Source organism: Ptiloglossa arizonensis, chromosome 4 (assembly GCF_051014685.1).
Source record: "Ptiloglossa arizonensis isolate GNS036 chromosome 4, iyPtiAriz1_principal, whole genome shotgun sequence".
Lineage (NCBI taxonomy): Eukaryota > Metazoa > Arthropoda > Insecta > Hymenoptera > Colletidae > Ptiloglossa > Ptiloglossa arizonensis.
The window spans coordinates 18872508-18888091 of record NC_135051.1 but is presented as its reverse complement, the minus strand read 5'-3'; the positions used below and the strand labels follow the sequence as shown (position 1 = coordinate 18888091).

At 44.0% G+C, this 15584-nt stretch overlaps 1 protein-coding gene and 1 long non-coding RNA gene across 6 annotated transcripts in view; both read left to right on the top strand.

Annotated features, from left to right (window-relative positions):
* The first annotated feature begins 4393 nt into the window (after window positions 1-4393).
* LOC143145934 (uncharacterized) lies at window positions 4394-11816 on the top strand. 4 transcript variants are annotated; one of them, XR_012991809.1, is made up of 6 exons: window positions 4394-4451; window positions 4543-4650; window positions 4736-4750; window positions 4798-4969; window positions 5110-6155; window positions 11728-11816. It is a non-coding gene; the product is annotated as an uncharacterized LOC143145934 (long non-coding RNA). The 4 variants fall into 4 exon arrangements; XR_012991810.1 differs by having other exon boundaries at window positions 4798-4980; XR_012991807.1 differs by having other exon boundaries at window positions 4736-4969.
* Window positions 11817-12072: 256 nt separating this feature from the next.
* Window positions 12073-15584, top strand: part of LOC143145131 (neprilysin-1) — a 117794-nt gene continuing 114282 nt past the window's right edge. For both annotated transcript variants that reach the window (XM_076308181.1, XM_076308180.1), the window contains exons 1-2: window positions 12073-12200; window positions 13384-13584. In XM_076308181.1, coding sequence (XP_076164296.1) covers window positions 12198-12200; window positions 13384-13584 — 204 coding nt within the window. In that variant the 5' untranslated portion in view covers window positions 12073-12197. The remainder of the gene's footprint in view (window positions 12201-13383; window positions 13585-15584) is intronic.

The window sequence follows — 15584 nt, the reverse complement described above, 5'->3', positions numbered from 1 at the left end:
CATTACAAAATAAGGTTGACTAAACAGATAATACATTCTAACTGTATTAGAAATAAATACATGTGTTTCGTATCGAGCGTAGTGCAGCCTCAGTAAAGCGTTTCAGTTTTCAGTGTACGGCTTCTGGATTTCCAGCAGGTGGGGAAGGAGGGGAGGGGGGATCTTCCAAAAATGGAAAAATTTTAGATGAAAATTTCGAGCGACGAATAAAATACGAACAACCCTTGACTGTGTGTTATTTATTCAACAAAACTGACAATTCGAAAATTCTTGCAGCGAGCAGTTAATTATTATTACGTTTCTTTTTTCATCTTTTCATTATTCCAGCTGCTATTGTCCTCAAGCAGAATTTATTTCACTGTATACTACTTCGTATCGCTTCTTCTTTTCATCGACGTAATTATCGTCTTATATATTTATTCTTATTTTCCACACATTCTTCTCCTCCTTTATTTTTTTATTGCACTGTTATTGTATCGTTTTCAAGGTTAGATTCCGAATAGCATACAACTGTACTTCCCCATTGTACTGAATGTACCTTTTTTTTCTTTTCAGTGTATCTTTCACATTAAATAATCGTTTGATCGAATAAACGTCGCCCATAAATCGCTATAGCGATTCTTTACTCGTCATCTGTTATTCGAAATAAACTTCTCCCTGTCTCTGGGAATTCTTCCGACGTGCCAAAAGCGCCCCTAAATACACGCACGCGCGATCAAAGAACTTCGAAAAGCTTGATCGGGATGCTGCCGTTCCCTGGATTATCGAAAATCAATCTTCCCTCAACGAGATTGCAACTGTGTCACATTGTTGTGAAATTTAATTGAATTATTTTGATCTTAATCGAATTCAAACGCTCGGTGTTCCTTCGAAGACACCCGTGGAGGTTTCAGCTCTATGATAAGAGTTCGGTGAGATGATAACGTAGAGCACTGCAAATACCGGTATGCAAAGAGAGATCTCTCCATTCTGAAGGAATTCTCGATGTTTGTAACACTAAACTCCACGATAGGAGCTTGATGAGCCGATAACGCAGAGTGCTAAGAACATATTGGTACGAAAATAAAGATCTCTACATTCTGACGGAATTCTCGTAGTTTTTACATTGAACTACACGATAAAAGCTTGGTGAGCCGATAACGCAGAGCGCTATAAATAATCTGGTATGCAAATAAAGATTTCTGCATTCTGACGCAATTCTCGATGCTTTTCACGCGGAGAAATGAGCACATCGACACGGGCCAACGGAATTTATATTGCACAGGGGGACGTGGTGGAGGAGAGTGAGAATTTATGGAAAAAAAGGGGGCACAAAAATCCGAAAGCAGTATCGCGGTAACGAAATCACGATTTCCATATCGTTGGCGTGGAACTCGGCAACGTGTATTAATAATTTCATCGACGAGACTCGACGAGGCGGAAAAGAGGAAACGGAAAGTGGATTAAAGTACCGAAAAAGCAAACGAGCTGCACAAAAGTGTGTAAAAAAAAAAGAGAAATGGAATAAAAAGATTGCACGCCACTGCGTCCTATCTGTTGCATTACTTGCCGAAACAATAGCCCCGTCCCAACCTGGAAACGGGGTTCAACCGTTTGTGCGTGCGCTCAAATGGGCGGGGCGTCATAGAAGTAGTGGGGGGGGGGGCACGATAGTTAATTTTCGAACTCGCGTTTCAAGGTAAATGAACGTTGTCCCCAGGAATTATTATTGGTCTCTGGAGCACTATTTTCCCTGGGAGGAATCAATCTCCCTCTCCCCCCACACGCTTGGTTCGTTCAATCGATATTGCGAATATCGGTTACTAATAACCGATGAGAGAGGGGGGGGGGGGTGCTGGAAGAAATTATATAGAAATATCGATGACTACGAGAACGAATTCGGTCAAGATGTTGGAATATTTTAACGGATTGTTTGCTCGTCACATCCGGTTCGCTCGTGATTACGTAGTGTTTCTTTCCAACAATTTTTTTTTTTAAATTCTTTCTTTTTGTATTTTTTTTTTTTAATCAATACTTAAATACAGCCAGCCGTGACCTGAAATGATTTTTAATCGTTCCACCGCGCTCCAATTACCACCCGGGGAATATGAATTTTTACTCGACGCGAAACCGCTGTTTGAAGGTTCGATCCAAGTGTTTCCAGGACTGAGAAGCTTCTTTTTTCTTTCTCTCTGTTTTATTTATTTATTTTTTTTTAATTCCGTCACGTTCTTTTTTTTTCCTTTTCAAACGAACGACGAGACGGTTGGGCGCTCGTGGTCGCTTGACAGATTGCCATCGATCCGCGTAATTAACTACGCCGAGTGAGGATCGCGAGCCCCTGCCAATTTGCATAATTGGGTCGGGCGTTGTTAAAACGTTATTTACGCAGCTACGTAAATTCGATCGCGTCCTTCGACGATCGACCAGAGTGTCTACGCGATCAAAAGCGGAGACGGAAGCGTTTTAAAAGCCGAATGCGTCGTTCGAATTGCATTTACGCGCGGTATTGCGTTTATCGTGGGGTTGGCGTTTGCGTTGGGACACCATGGATGTTAAAACTCGGAGCAGAACGTCGCAACAATCGTGATATCGCAATGTCGTAATATCGTGACATCAGAAAGCGTCACAATGCCGTTTCTACTCGCTACTTTCGATTGATCTGCACTCAATTTAGTCGTACAATCATTTCTTCCTGCCTATATTAGATTCGAGCTTAGTAAAAATACAATGTTCCTTATCCAGGGGCGGACCAACTTTGAAACTAATGACGATTTGGCCCCCCCTGAGAATTCTTTGTTAATTTTTTTAATTACAATATTTCTAGAAGCAGAAAAGTTTCTATTATTCTTGAAAGAAAGTGTGGTTTTTTATTTGATTTAAAAATTAATATTTGTTGAGAATGTTTTCAGCACATAGAGTTGCGTATAAGTAATCTTCAATAACAACATCGATTAGCGTTCCTTCGAGTTCTAAACGTGCATCCGCGGACAATATTCGTAAAGAGTTTGGTACTGTCACGGACTATTCTTTGAGGAATTTTTCCGGCCGACATAGGATCGTGTATGAACAATTTTTCTCCAACCATTATTTTCTTTACAGCTCTACCGTTTATTGCGGAAAATAATAGAAGTATAAATATATGTTCACAACAATCACATTTCTCTAAAGAAAATTAGCTCTCAAATTGATCAGCTGCAGGTCTCGTTGAATCCAGATCAATCCGTAAGAGCACCAAACGTATTTCCACCGATCCTATTCGCAGAGAGCACGCGATAGTAGCGCAAGAGGCTCTTAACGTGTAGCTGTCCAAAACTATCGGGAGAAACTTTATTCACGATCGTTTCGTAGCCGATTCTCGTGTGTTCATACAAAATGAAAATTAACGTTTTCAGAGCACACGCACTCGTCTCTCCACCACCCCCTACCCTCTTCCCCGTGCAATCTCGCGATATTTACGCGACAACCACACTTCCAACGGGATTAGGATAACAAATATACGAGCACGTGGCTGTCGCAGTTTAAAAAGAGGACCACGAGTGTTTAAAGTGGTCCGCGGAAAAATAAGATTTCACTAGTATTTCATTAACCCGACCTACATACACAATGGTGGACGCCATTCGTGCGTGTGTAAGTCGCATCGTCGGCGAATATTGCCGCGAGCTGATCGCTAGACGGGAATAGCAATCCCCATCCCCCTCCCTCTCGTACAAGACTGTCGTAATTTGCGTTCGTTTTGTACATTTCGACAAAAAGTTACGGTCCATCGACGAATCGTGAATTCTTTTTCGTGCGAAAAAAATAAATAATTTTCTATTTCGTGAGCGAATTGTTGCGGATATTTTTTTTTTTTCGTCGCGCGAAATTTATCGATAAGAGATGAAACGTATCGTCGCGAATCAGGTGGCCCCGTTAATCCTCGTTTTGCGCGAGTTCGCCAAATTTTTCGATTCTCCGCTTGGAGTGGGGGATTGAATGGGCGTGTGGGGGGGGGGCGAGATCGTAAGTAGTGTCTGGTGTGTGGACACAATGACGTAGTTTCGTTATCTCCTGGAAACACGGCCTACGGACGAATTCGCGATGGCTTTAATGAGCTGACGTCAGAATCTCTGCCCCGTGGCGTTCCTTGAGATCGTGAGCACGGTTCAGGGTTGGCCCACATTCGGCCGGGAGCTCGCGCGACGACGACGACGATTTTCGGCGTTTTTTCGAAGGGCGATCAATTTCTGAGCGGTCGAACGTGTCCCCCCACCCGTTCAACGATCGTAGTCGCGTTAGGAATTTATAATGAAGACCGAGAACGATTACGTTCAGTGGTTTATCGAAATATCAAAATTACCGCGCGAAGGTTATTTTTTTAAACGAAATCTATTCCTATCGATATTAAATGTCTTTATTTTGCACACAGGTATGCACGGATGTAGAGTGTCTAGGAATTTATAACGAGGTCCGTGAAGAATTACGTGACACAGGTCATTTAAGTATTAGATTTATTCTTTAATTTTTATTCTATTTTAGAAAATTTGTCACTGTTATTTTTAAACGTCTTTATCGTGCACACAGGTGTATGATATATTGTTGTGTAAGATTTACACAACAGCGTGGTTCAGCCAGGGTATGCTTTTCGATCTAACCTCAAAGTTATTGTACAAGGAAGAACAAACAATTAAGGTAAGATAAACAGGAAAACGTGGGGGAATGGATCGAATAAGAATGTACGCCAAACATTGGTTCTATCGTGACCATTTATTTTTAGAACTACTCCCTTCCGGTACGTATCGCAAATTTTGATCCATTGTATAATATAATACAAGGTAGCTGTTTTATCTGGAAACGGTGGACTATCTCGGAAGATGGGGAAGTTATCAAAAAAATATTCTCAGAAGTACAACACGGAGGACACCTTCGGTCTTCTCACGAATAGACTGTGTAATTTATTTGTGAGCGTACGGGAACACGAAATATTAATATTACCGTGTTAATTTACGAGGTACATTCTACGTACGTTTTACATTTTATGTTTTCCATATTAGAATATCTCACGGATAAAATGTGCCGCTCGCGAGATATTTTACATCGTCCGGATGAAATGAAACATCTGCGTTTTAAAATAATGCATTTATTCAACAGATAATTACATAGAACCGATAACAATCAGCGGTATCCACATCCCCTGAACGTCTGAAGACCTTGCCAATTCGAGACGTTGCGGCTTCCCGCAATTATTCACCGATTCTGGCGAACCGATCGAATATCCCACCACTCCTTTCGACCGATCTCGATAATCGAGAATCAAGCGGGATTGTTATCCATGGACATGGAACGTACAGAATAACGAGACTGCACCGCGGAAAGAATCATCACTATGCTAGTTTCGTTCCACTCTGTACGAAAAAAAAAGAAAAGAAACAAAACAGAAGGCCATTATTTACAGTCTCGTCGCCGGGCCGACGAAGTTTTCCGCGGGTGGAACAAAAAGAACGCACTCTCGGCGAGCACGCTCGCGAACAGTTTGAATATCGAGGGGCTTGCGCGTTGCGACCGCGAACTTACAGGGCTTTGCCAGCGAAGGCTGGATGAACGAAGACGGAGCGTTTCGAAGTGGAAGAGAAACGTAAGGAAACGGAGAAAGAGAGCGAAAGGAATGGTAAGAGTAGACGGTACCGACCGTGTGGACGAGAGAGAAACACGGTGAACGAAAGAGCGATGGAAAACGTGAAAGGGAGAGAGTGGGAGAAGGTGACGAATGTTAGACAGTCGGACGGAGAGCAGTGACGAAACGGCTGAGGAGTGGGGGGCGAGTGAAAGGAGCATCGGAGTAGGACGGAGTGCACCGGCAGGGAAGGGGAGCGAGATAGAGAGGGAGAAATAGAAAGGAAAGGAGGTGGGGGGACCGAGCGAGAGAGAGAGGGACGCGGTGGTTGAGTCCGGTCCGACAGTCCGCGTGTTACCCCCAGCCGTAAAGCAGGGCCGCGTTTTCACGACTTCCGGTCAACCCGTAACCCGCCAGATTCTACGCAGAACCGTTTCGAACGGTTCCGGGAGACACGCGGACCGCGCTTACGGGCCGCCCCTTCCCGCGGACGACCAGTGAACCGGAAGTGACGATCGAACAAATCGAAAAAGTATCAGTGAAATTTAACGGAACGAGGAAGATTCCGGTGGATTTCGCTCAGGTATGTTTTAATTCGTTTCGATCAGTTTCGGTAACCTTGAAGTCGTCCACCCCCGTTTACCTTTTTCGTAAATCTTTGTTTTTTCTCCCAATAACTAATTATAATTTACGAATATAGATTTGTCTATTTTTAATAGTGCAACGTAAGGTTAAGTTTAGGAGCAGACTTCGGTTAATTTTGTTCCTTGTGTTCAGAGTATAGTATAATGCGATTATAGTTCTCGCGATACGCAATACGTTCGACCATATTTTTCGACCAGTGAGAGATTCTTTGAAATCTTTCTAGACTTGTCGACTCTTTTCGGTTTATTTTCGGTTGAAAATTTAACAGTCCGTGCAATATTTTTAAAATTACACACTTCGATTTCTCCGAGAACTGTCCATTTCTTTCAAATTATTTCCCTTGTAAATTGAACAGTTTGTGCGATATCTTTTCGGTCAAATTTGAAAGTAATCCTCGACTCGTAACGTTCCTAAAAATTTTTTATTTTTATTCTAGCGAAATCCTTTGTCCGTGAACGTTCAATGTAGCTTTTCCGGGAGCTGTCAATACCAATTTATTTTAGTTTAAAATATAACGATTTGTGCAATATTTACAAAGTTAGGTCCAAAAGCAAGCTTCAGACTACCTGGCAGAGTTGTTTTGTTCCATAGATTGTACTCTATTTACGCAGTGAACGCTCCACGTTAACAATAATAATAATTGTACACTTCTGTTAACGTGTTCGTTGACTTTTGTGCTCCATAACTTTGCCCAAGGATTCCTCTAAGAGAGACAGAGACCATTTGGGGACAATTTCACGGGTGGATTTAGGACGCAAACGCGATAAAGGAAGGATTATACGAGCATGTGTCCTACTTAACTTCGTTACCGAGTCATTTTTGCGTCCCAAGTAGTTCTTTCGAGGCGTAACCTTAGATGCTCTGATTTCGTTCAACTGTTTGCAAAATAATGCTCGATTATCACGTGTTCGTGATTATTCCACGAGCATTGCTAACTGTGTCGAATCTGTTCGCGATGGAAACGCTACGCTTCATAGAGACACGCTATAGCCTCTCTTATCCTTGGACACTAGGTGAAATAGAATACGAGTTTACACGAACTTTCATCGATTGTATTTGTGCTAATAATGTAACCTTGAAACGTAGTCTACGTGTCACGGATTCTATTCCAAGAACAATTATCTTTAGCTACGTGTATAATAAGCGACGACTCCCGCGATATTTGTTCATCGACGTGCCCGATTCTCCGTTACGTGGAAAATCGAAACACGAAATGGTGGTCCCAGGACGTTGAGCCCCCCCGCGGGGCAATACATTCCAGTTTTGTTTGGAAGTTCGAGGTTAGCCTTGAAATCCTTCACGACGGGCGGTAGAACGTTCAGACACGCGAAACCAAAATACACCGAAATCGCCTCGGGATCTCGTTTCGACTCAGGTCGAAAGCATCGATGCCCCCTCCCCTCTCTTGAAACTTTTTCAATTCGGATAGCGAATCGCCATCGATGCGTTCCGCTAGGAACGAGCTGAGTGACTGGCATTTTCCGTGCATGAGAAATTTCCTTCCGTTTGAAAAGTTTTCGCAGATGACCGCGCAAAGTTTTCCGGGAGCAATGTTTCGAGGCGATATTCCAAGGGGGAACGGTATAGCGTGCCCCCCTCGAAACACGCGATACATGTTTCGAGTTCTCTGTTCGTTCTCCGAAGAATTGTTCTCCGATTGAAAAGTTTGAAGAACAAGGGGAAAAATTTGGAAAAAAGGGGGGTCCTCCTCTTCAAAACACACGTGACGCGAGACGCGAGTTGTTTTTTTGTTCTTTGGAGAAACGAGTCCGAAATCGCGGATTTTGAACACGATCAGATAGCTTGAAGAAAAAGGGGAAGAAATCTGGGGAAAAAAAGAGGGGCCCCCTCTTCGAAACGTACAGGATACGAGTCTCGAATTCTTTCTTCGTTCTCCGGAGAAACGAGTCCGAAAACGCAAGTTTTTAACTCGATTGGAAAGTTTGAAGAACACGACCGAAGGAATGTGAAAAAATAATGGGGGGTCCCCCCTTATTTTTCGAACGTACATACTCGTGCTTAGAACCGAGATGGTCGGTTCGTTTGCATTTTTCTTCTCGTCGCCCGTAGCGAGGCCTCAATCACGTACTCCATTGACTGGAAAATGTAATCCCGCATCGGCCCTGAATATTTTTATCCCGTAGCAAAAAATAATCGGCGAATATATATCACCTACGTACGTGTCGTTCTATCAATAAACTGTGCCGACGCGTCTGCCGTCAGTTTCATAAATCTTGGCCGACCGATCGTGCTCCCCTTATCGCGCCACGGGACGACGTTAGCGTTACTGATCAAAATCGTCCCATATAGAACATGTTTTGTAAAACTCCGCGAACGATTGGCTGAAATTTATTGCAAGGTGACGTTAGTTGTGCTCGACACCGAATCTGACGACCATTGGCATCGATTATTGTTTTTTCAGTATCGTGAAGGTTTTGTTACGGGGACACCGCGTTTTAGGTCGCAAAAAGAAAGACAATGTTCGGGAATTTTTTTCGACGATACTCGAGCGACTGATAGAAATATTTGATACATATATTGAAATTACATACCTTAAAGAATGTTTATACCAATTTTCATAAAAAATTGTTGATCGATACAGAAAATATGAGAGTACTTGTCTCATACTATTGAATGTTTTTAGTTCCACGGGGGGGGGGGGGGGGGGGGGTTTGTTTTCCAGTCACAGCGGTCAGAATTGAATGAAATTAGAATTTGTAGAAAGCGGATAAATATTGTTATTATTGTACATGTGAATTTTAAAAAGATTTTCATTCGTTTAGGAAAAGCATATTTTTAAAGAAGTATGGGAATTTTGTAGGAAAAGATTTACTCTTTTGAAAGTGTCCTGAAAATTATTACGAAAAAAAATGCCATGCTTGGTAACGCCAGGTAGTGTTCGTAATACTTTAAATTTTGCCTTAAATATTTTAAAACATTTTTAAATTGATCTTTCGAAGTTGAGAACATACAATGTTCCCTCTCGATGCTCTCTCGTTTCGAGCGACGAAAGCTGTCGGCAGGTCCCGCAAGACCGAATTTGCGCCGTTACAAAATGGCGAACTATGGAAATCGCGATTTCGGAGTTACTTTGCCAAATTTCCCCCATCGAGGAAGATGGAAGGGGCAAGAGAAAGTTCAACGTCATTCGCGAGCTCGAACGAGAAGAACTACTTTGGCCTAGATGCATGCTCGTCGTCGAATTAGCTGATTTCCTTCTCTCCCCTCCCCCTGAGGATAATTATCGCGTGAGGTAGCTAGGTAACCTGCCTCCCGTCCCCTATTTTTTCTTCCACCCACGGTGCCTGCTTTTGTAATAATTCTACGTCACGTGATGACTGATCAAGTTGAATTATTAAGCCCTGGACCTGATTTTGGAAACTGGAGGAGGAGGGGGCTGTCAAGCGTGTAGCAGTATTTACGTTTTACTCGAAACCGATGCTACCGAAGAAGAGAAAAAATTTCCCTCCTTCTTGATTTTGTGTATCCCGTCGTCGACCGCGGGTATTCGTTTGATATGCAAATTTTCGACTCGAGTTTTCAGATAGCTAAGGGGGGAGAGGAGAGAGAAAAAACAAGATAAAAACGAAAAGCCTCGTTAAGTTAATCACGGCCCCCCTCCTGTTGTAGATAAATAAGGTGAGTGAAGTTGGTCGGTGATCGTGACTGAAAGTACACATGTAAGTGGTCGCTTTGAAGTAATACGACCGATTATCTCATGTATCTTAGCGTAATTTTTTCCCGCTACTTTGCACAAAAAGTATTCCGCGATGCTCGCTAGCGGACCATTGCGACTGGGCGAATGAACGAGTGGGGGTGGAGGGTGGGCAGGGCTATTATTTCCCTTTTTCTGAAAAAATAGCCCCCGTTTTGTTGTCGTCCATTCTGTACCAGCACCAGTTCGCTTAACAAGAGACTCCTAAGCTCGAGTTACCACTCCAGTCGATTTAAATCCAATCCGAGTACGTGTCCCGCGCAGAGCCATTTTCCTTTTACCGATCGGTCTCTCTCCCTGTCGCGAAAGGTCTTCTTCAGCGAGGGTGAGTGTAGATAATTCTCGACGAAGCTTTACCTTCGTATCGGTTCCATCTCGACTCCAGGCGGAAAATTTTATCGTTCTCCCTCCCCTTCTAAGATTAGTCGAGGGTTGCAACGCGATACCAACCGTGATATCTTGTATACGGGGTGACGGTATTTCGAGATCTAGATTCACACAGGCTGAGGAGAAACTTTCTCTTTCGTGGTCGTTTCGCTCTGCTAGTTGATCCGACATTTAGGGCACTTAATTGCTCGCTCGTGTGTATCGCCAATAATAACCGACTTGCGTTCGTCACGCTCGCGGCTTTCGACAATGACGAATTACCCCGCAGATTATCGGCTGAATCATTAGCACGCGATTCGAGTCTGGTGGCGCGAGAATCTTGAATTCGGACGAGGAGGGGGGTTGAAGTGGAATTGCAACGAGTGGGAAGATCCACGCTCATTGAACAAACCGGGGTGTAAGCGCGAGATCAAATGAGAGACAGTCTCATCGAGACAAAGGGTGGCGTTATCTGAAACGGTCCGACGATGGCAAACGCCGCAAGAGACACCCAACTTGTCTAAAAGCGTGCAAGATACGCGGGAACAAAACGGGCATCGGGACAAAACCCATTCTTATCAGCGGTTTCCCTTCAACCGTGCACTTTAATCCTTTGCGGTCAAAGCTTGGGGGATATATTCTTGGCAACGAATCGTAACGAAACGAACTTGCCTTTCCTCGTGGCCACGGAATTTCGATTCTTGACCCTTTTAAGCGAAAGGAATCGTGACGTATGTGCTTTAAGAAAGTAGCGACGTAAGCAGTCTGGTAGCGATTTAGATTCCATGAGGAATGTTTGAAAGAATTTTCCCGCGAAATGGGGTTTGTACAGTATGGAGGAGCACTTATCGATTGTGGACTGGGGGGTAGAGAAAGATCGGTGTTGAGGGGGAATTTGTGAGTAGCGTTGAAGCGGTCTTAGAGTTTGTGTCCGAGCAAAAACCAGTTGACATTGTTCATTTTTCCCTCACCGGTGCTACCACATTTCACTTAATCTGAAAATTAAATTCTTTTCTCCCTGGAATACATTGGGGCACTCGAACACTGTTCACTTTCTTCTTATTCCTGCTGCCATATTCTACTTAACCGGAGGATTAATTTCTATTCTTCTTAGAATACATAGGGCAATTGTAAAGCTATTGAAAGCTGTGCGATTGAACAAAAAGTACGTAATCATTCTCGACTTTCAACGTACTAATGTCATCGTATTCTTTTTAAACTGAGTACGAAACTCTTTTCTTCCTAGAATACAATTATGGAACAAAACTTGGGGGGATATATACGTATAGATAGGACGATTGTAAACTCCGTAACCGAAGTACTATTTTTAATCCGAGTATCGAACTTTTTTCTCCCCAAAATACATTAATCGGACGTAGAGTCGATTCGGTCGTCACAAACTTAATAAAATCGGATGTTGTGTTCACAGATTGCTAAGAAGCGAGCAACGGCCGATGCAGACGTGGAAAAAGGGTTCGTGAGTCCCAGTCGGTTGATCCAGTCACCCAGCGTGCGGCGGGGTGGGTGCTGGCGGGGTTGGGGGGTGGGGGTGGGAGTTGTGCGATCGCGAAGGTCTCCGTCGGGAGATTCGAGATTGGCGGGCTTTAAGGAGCGGGTGTTCCAAGGGACCCGGCAAATGTGGCTCTGTGTACGGTGAGCCGGGGTTACGGGGGCCGCGGGGCCCGTGGCGGTGGGGGTAGATCTCGTGGCGAGGCAAGCGTGAGGTTACCCCTGAGTCCTCGCACTCTGTGCGCCCCTGGGGCCGGAGGAGGTGCACATGCACACGCACAGGGCACTGGGCCCGCCGCAGCTGCGACTGCGGCGACCGGTTCATCTGGGACCGGGAACAATCCCACGGGGCCTTCCACCGAAGAGAGATCCGGCCTTCCGGACGAGCCAATGGTAGGTGCCCTTCTTTGTTCAATTTTGATCCCATACACTTTTTCATTTGTCACCGTTTGTGTGTAAATTAAGAACCAACATTTACATATAGTACAGTACGCAGTTGGAAAGAATGCATATGGATGAAATTTCGATTCAGAAATTTAAAAATCAGAATTTTCAAGGTTCTATTGCTGTTCAGAATTACGGTACACTAATTGGGTACACTAGTGATTATGGGTATGAAAACTCAGATGCATTCTTTATAGCTGTGTGCAGTACATTGCAAACTCTGGATAGTGTTCAAGGGGTTAATCAAAGAATTTTTGCGAGAAACGTATTTTGTTTAAAATTACACTACACAGATTATTTGACTTAATATTTTAGTAATTGAAAAATGAGTTTACGTAACATATGAAAATGTTAAACATAAAATCGTACCGATATCCTCGGGACATACATGAGCGGTGACAAAGAACGATGTTCAAAAATGCAAAAATGATCATTTTCGACAACTGGTCATCGTCGGCGGTAAAATTATTTTAGCTCATCCGTCACACATCGATTAATCATTGTTGTACGTTACGTCCAAATATTGACATTTTTACTAACAAAAATTGTCATTTCCGAACATCGACCTTCGAAACATTTGTTTCGATCACCAATTTAGCATTTTAACAGTACATACTCAACGAATGAAATATACAGTGTGGTCCGTAAATCGAGGCACAAATCGAGCCAGGGGAGATTTTATAATTCAAAAAGAAAAAAGCAATCGAGAATAACCCAACTGCATCAAAGGTTTCTCTTTCGAGAGAGATGTTGTTCGACAATCACCTAACACGTGCACCTAACTAACGACCGATGTCACGTGTTTCATAATAGACAGCTCGCTGTCGGAACTACGATACGAGTCGTCAAATAATGTCATTTTGACAGTAAATAACCTCCGACCTTGTGTCACGAGCGAAAGCGATCACCTCTGTTACGAATTTCGTAACATCGGTTATTAGTTAGGTGCCCGCGTAACCGACAGATACTCAGGTGTCACTTTTCTCGAACACGTCGTCTCTCGGGCAATTTCATTATTCATTTTTTCCCTCTTGTATCAATCTTGACAATCTCTCCAACTTCATTTGTACCACGATTTACATATCACTGCATATTTCAAGATTGTGAGAACATCGTACAATTCGTTTTCCAGGTACACGTCGAGAGGGCCGCGCACCATGGTACCTGGATATGCTGTGTACCGTGTTACTGGCTTCGTAGAAGCAAGGCAGTGCACAAGGCGTTGCTTACGTTTGCCATGTTGCTCGTCACCAGTTTGCTCGTCACCAGTCCTGTCCTCTTCCTCATCACCACGCTGCCGGAGGGGGAGCAGCCACGCGAGTGCTCGCCTCTGGTGAGTGACGTCTCTTTTTAACCTCGAATACTTCTCGCCTGGAGAACGAAGTTCTCTTCTCTTCTTTGCTCGACGTTTCGTCGTGCTTTTTCGTCCAGTTCCCCTCCCTCTGCCCCTTCTTTCTTTTTTCTTCGTTCTCGGTTCGAATTAAGCAGTCAGGAGGTACGGGTTTCGGTGTCGCGACGGGGTTAATGTCTCTCGAGAAGCTTAACTCGAGAAAGCGGGATTAAAAGTCTCTCGTGGGCTAAGTGTCCCGACCAAGGTGGAGAGGGACGGTAGGGGAAGCTGGAGGGGGCGTAAGTGGAAATTTCGAAGCGTTCCGAACGCTACGGCACGCTCGAGCAGGAATAAAATCGCGGCACCGAAATTCTGCAACGTACAATCCTTCATGTGCATAGAATCTGGGTGTCTCGTAAAATAAAGGTCAAACCATAAAGTTAGGTTAGGTTTCGTTGAGGGTTTTGTTTCGATGGCTGCTGGATCGGACATTGTTACTTTTATCGTTGTTCTTTCGTGCGACGCGTCCGATCTTATTACGAGGGTACGCGCGATTTCGATCTCGCCGGTCTCGGTTTACGAGGCCCTTTGAGATGTCGCCGTTAATCCAATATCGCGCGAGACGCGTAGGGTTGTCAATATATCCGCGATTGGAGAGAGCAGTTAGGATGTTCGAAGTGGGCTACGATAGCGTTTCGGATATTGATAACATCTGTTGCTCGGATTCGTGATCAAAGTTTGCGTTTCGTAGAGTCGAGTGTCGGTTCTGCGAGAACGAAGCGAAGAATTCCCTAGTTTCGCTTATTGATAATCGATGACGGGGATTTTCGAACATTAAGCGAGGCACTTTACTGTATTCCCGAGGATTATCGCTGGCGCGAGCTAGGGAGAGGTTTCAATTTAAAGCTCACCTATCCGAGCCTTGTTTATTGATAATTGTCGGTCGCTCGTTTCAATCTTTAAGCGAGGCACTGTTTTAGAATTCTAACCGGGGCAACCTGGGAAAAGTTTGAGTCCAGAGTTCATGTTTCCACGGCTCGTGACTCACTTATTGATAACCTACGATGTTCGATTGTTAAGCGAGACACCGGTTCTAGACTTGTAGTTACGGAGCAGTCTAGAAAGAAATTCGAGCCTAATCTCTCCACGATATTGACGCGCTATCAAATATAATTTCTATCCTCCCCTGTTACTCAAGATGATACACCAAGGACAATGAATCCCCATGTGACAGGATATTTCCGTTGCTTGGTCGAATTCACGAATTTCGGTGGTCACTCTGCGTATATGGATTTACTCATGACGCACGTGTGGTACGGGTACCGAGCATTGAATGGAACGGGACGATTTGTAAGCTGTCCGGCTAGGTAGCGCGTGTAACAGGTTTTGTCTGCGCGAGTTAGACCGTGAGAGTTTATGTCCTTGCCGGGTGTGTTCCCCGGAAGCGTTATATCACGCGCATTCACGCCTGTAAAGCCAGACGTCGCGAGCAAAACCGAGTGGATCCGTCAGAAATTCTGTTTGTACATAAGGGCGCAGTCGCGATCGCGATACAATCGTGGAAACGTCATGTCCTAGTGCTCTCCAGTTATTCTCCCTCTGGAACAACCTCAAGAACTCCATTCTCCATTTCACGAGGATTTTGGGGTATTTTTTAGCGCTCGAGAGTACTAAGACTGACTCTAACCTCTTTGGCTCTAGGGTCACGAACTATATAATGAACCCCAGGGGGGTATTTAGATTACAATTTCCAATCGTATATAATCTCCATGTCAAGTACAATTCCATCAGGGATACAACTTTGTCTTATTAACAACGAAGGAAATATTATGCAAATACCCCCCCCCCCCCCCCCATAGGGAGGGGGACACGTAGGAAAGATAAGAATCTCATGGTTGAGGAGATTTTTGAGAGCATCGACTTACCCATATATTATAACTTTTACGATGATCATGAAGTATAAAATAAAATCTGTCTCCCTCTTCTCAGGGAGGGTTTTATTT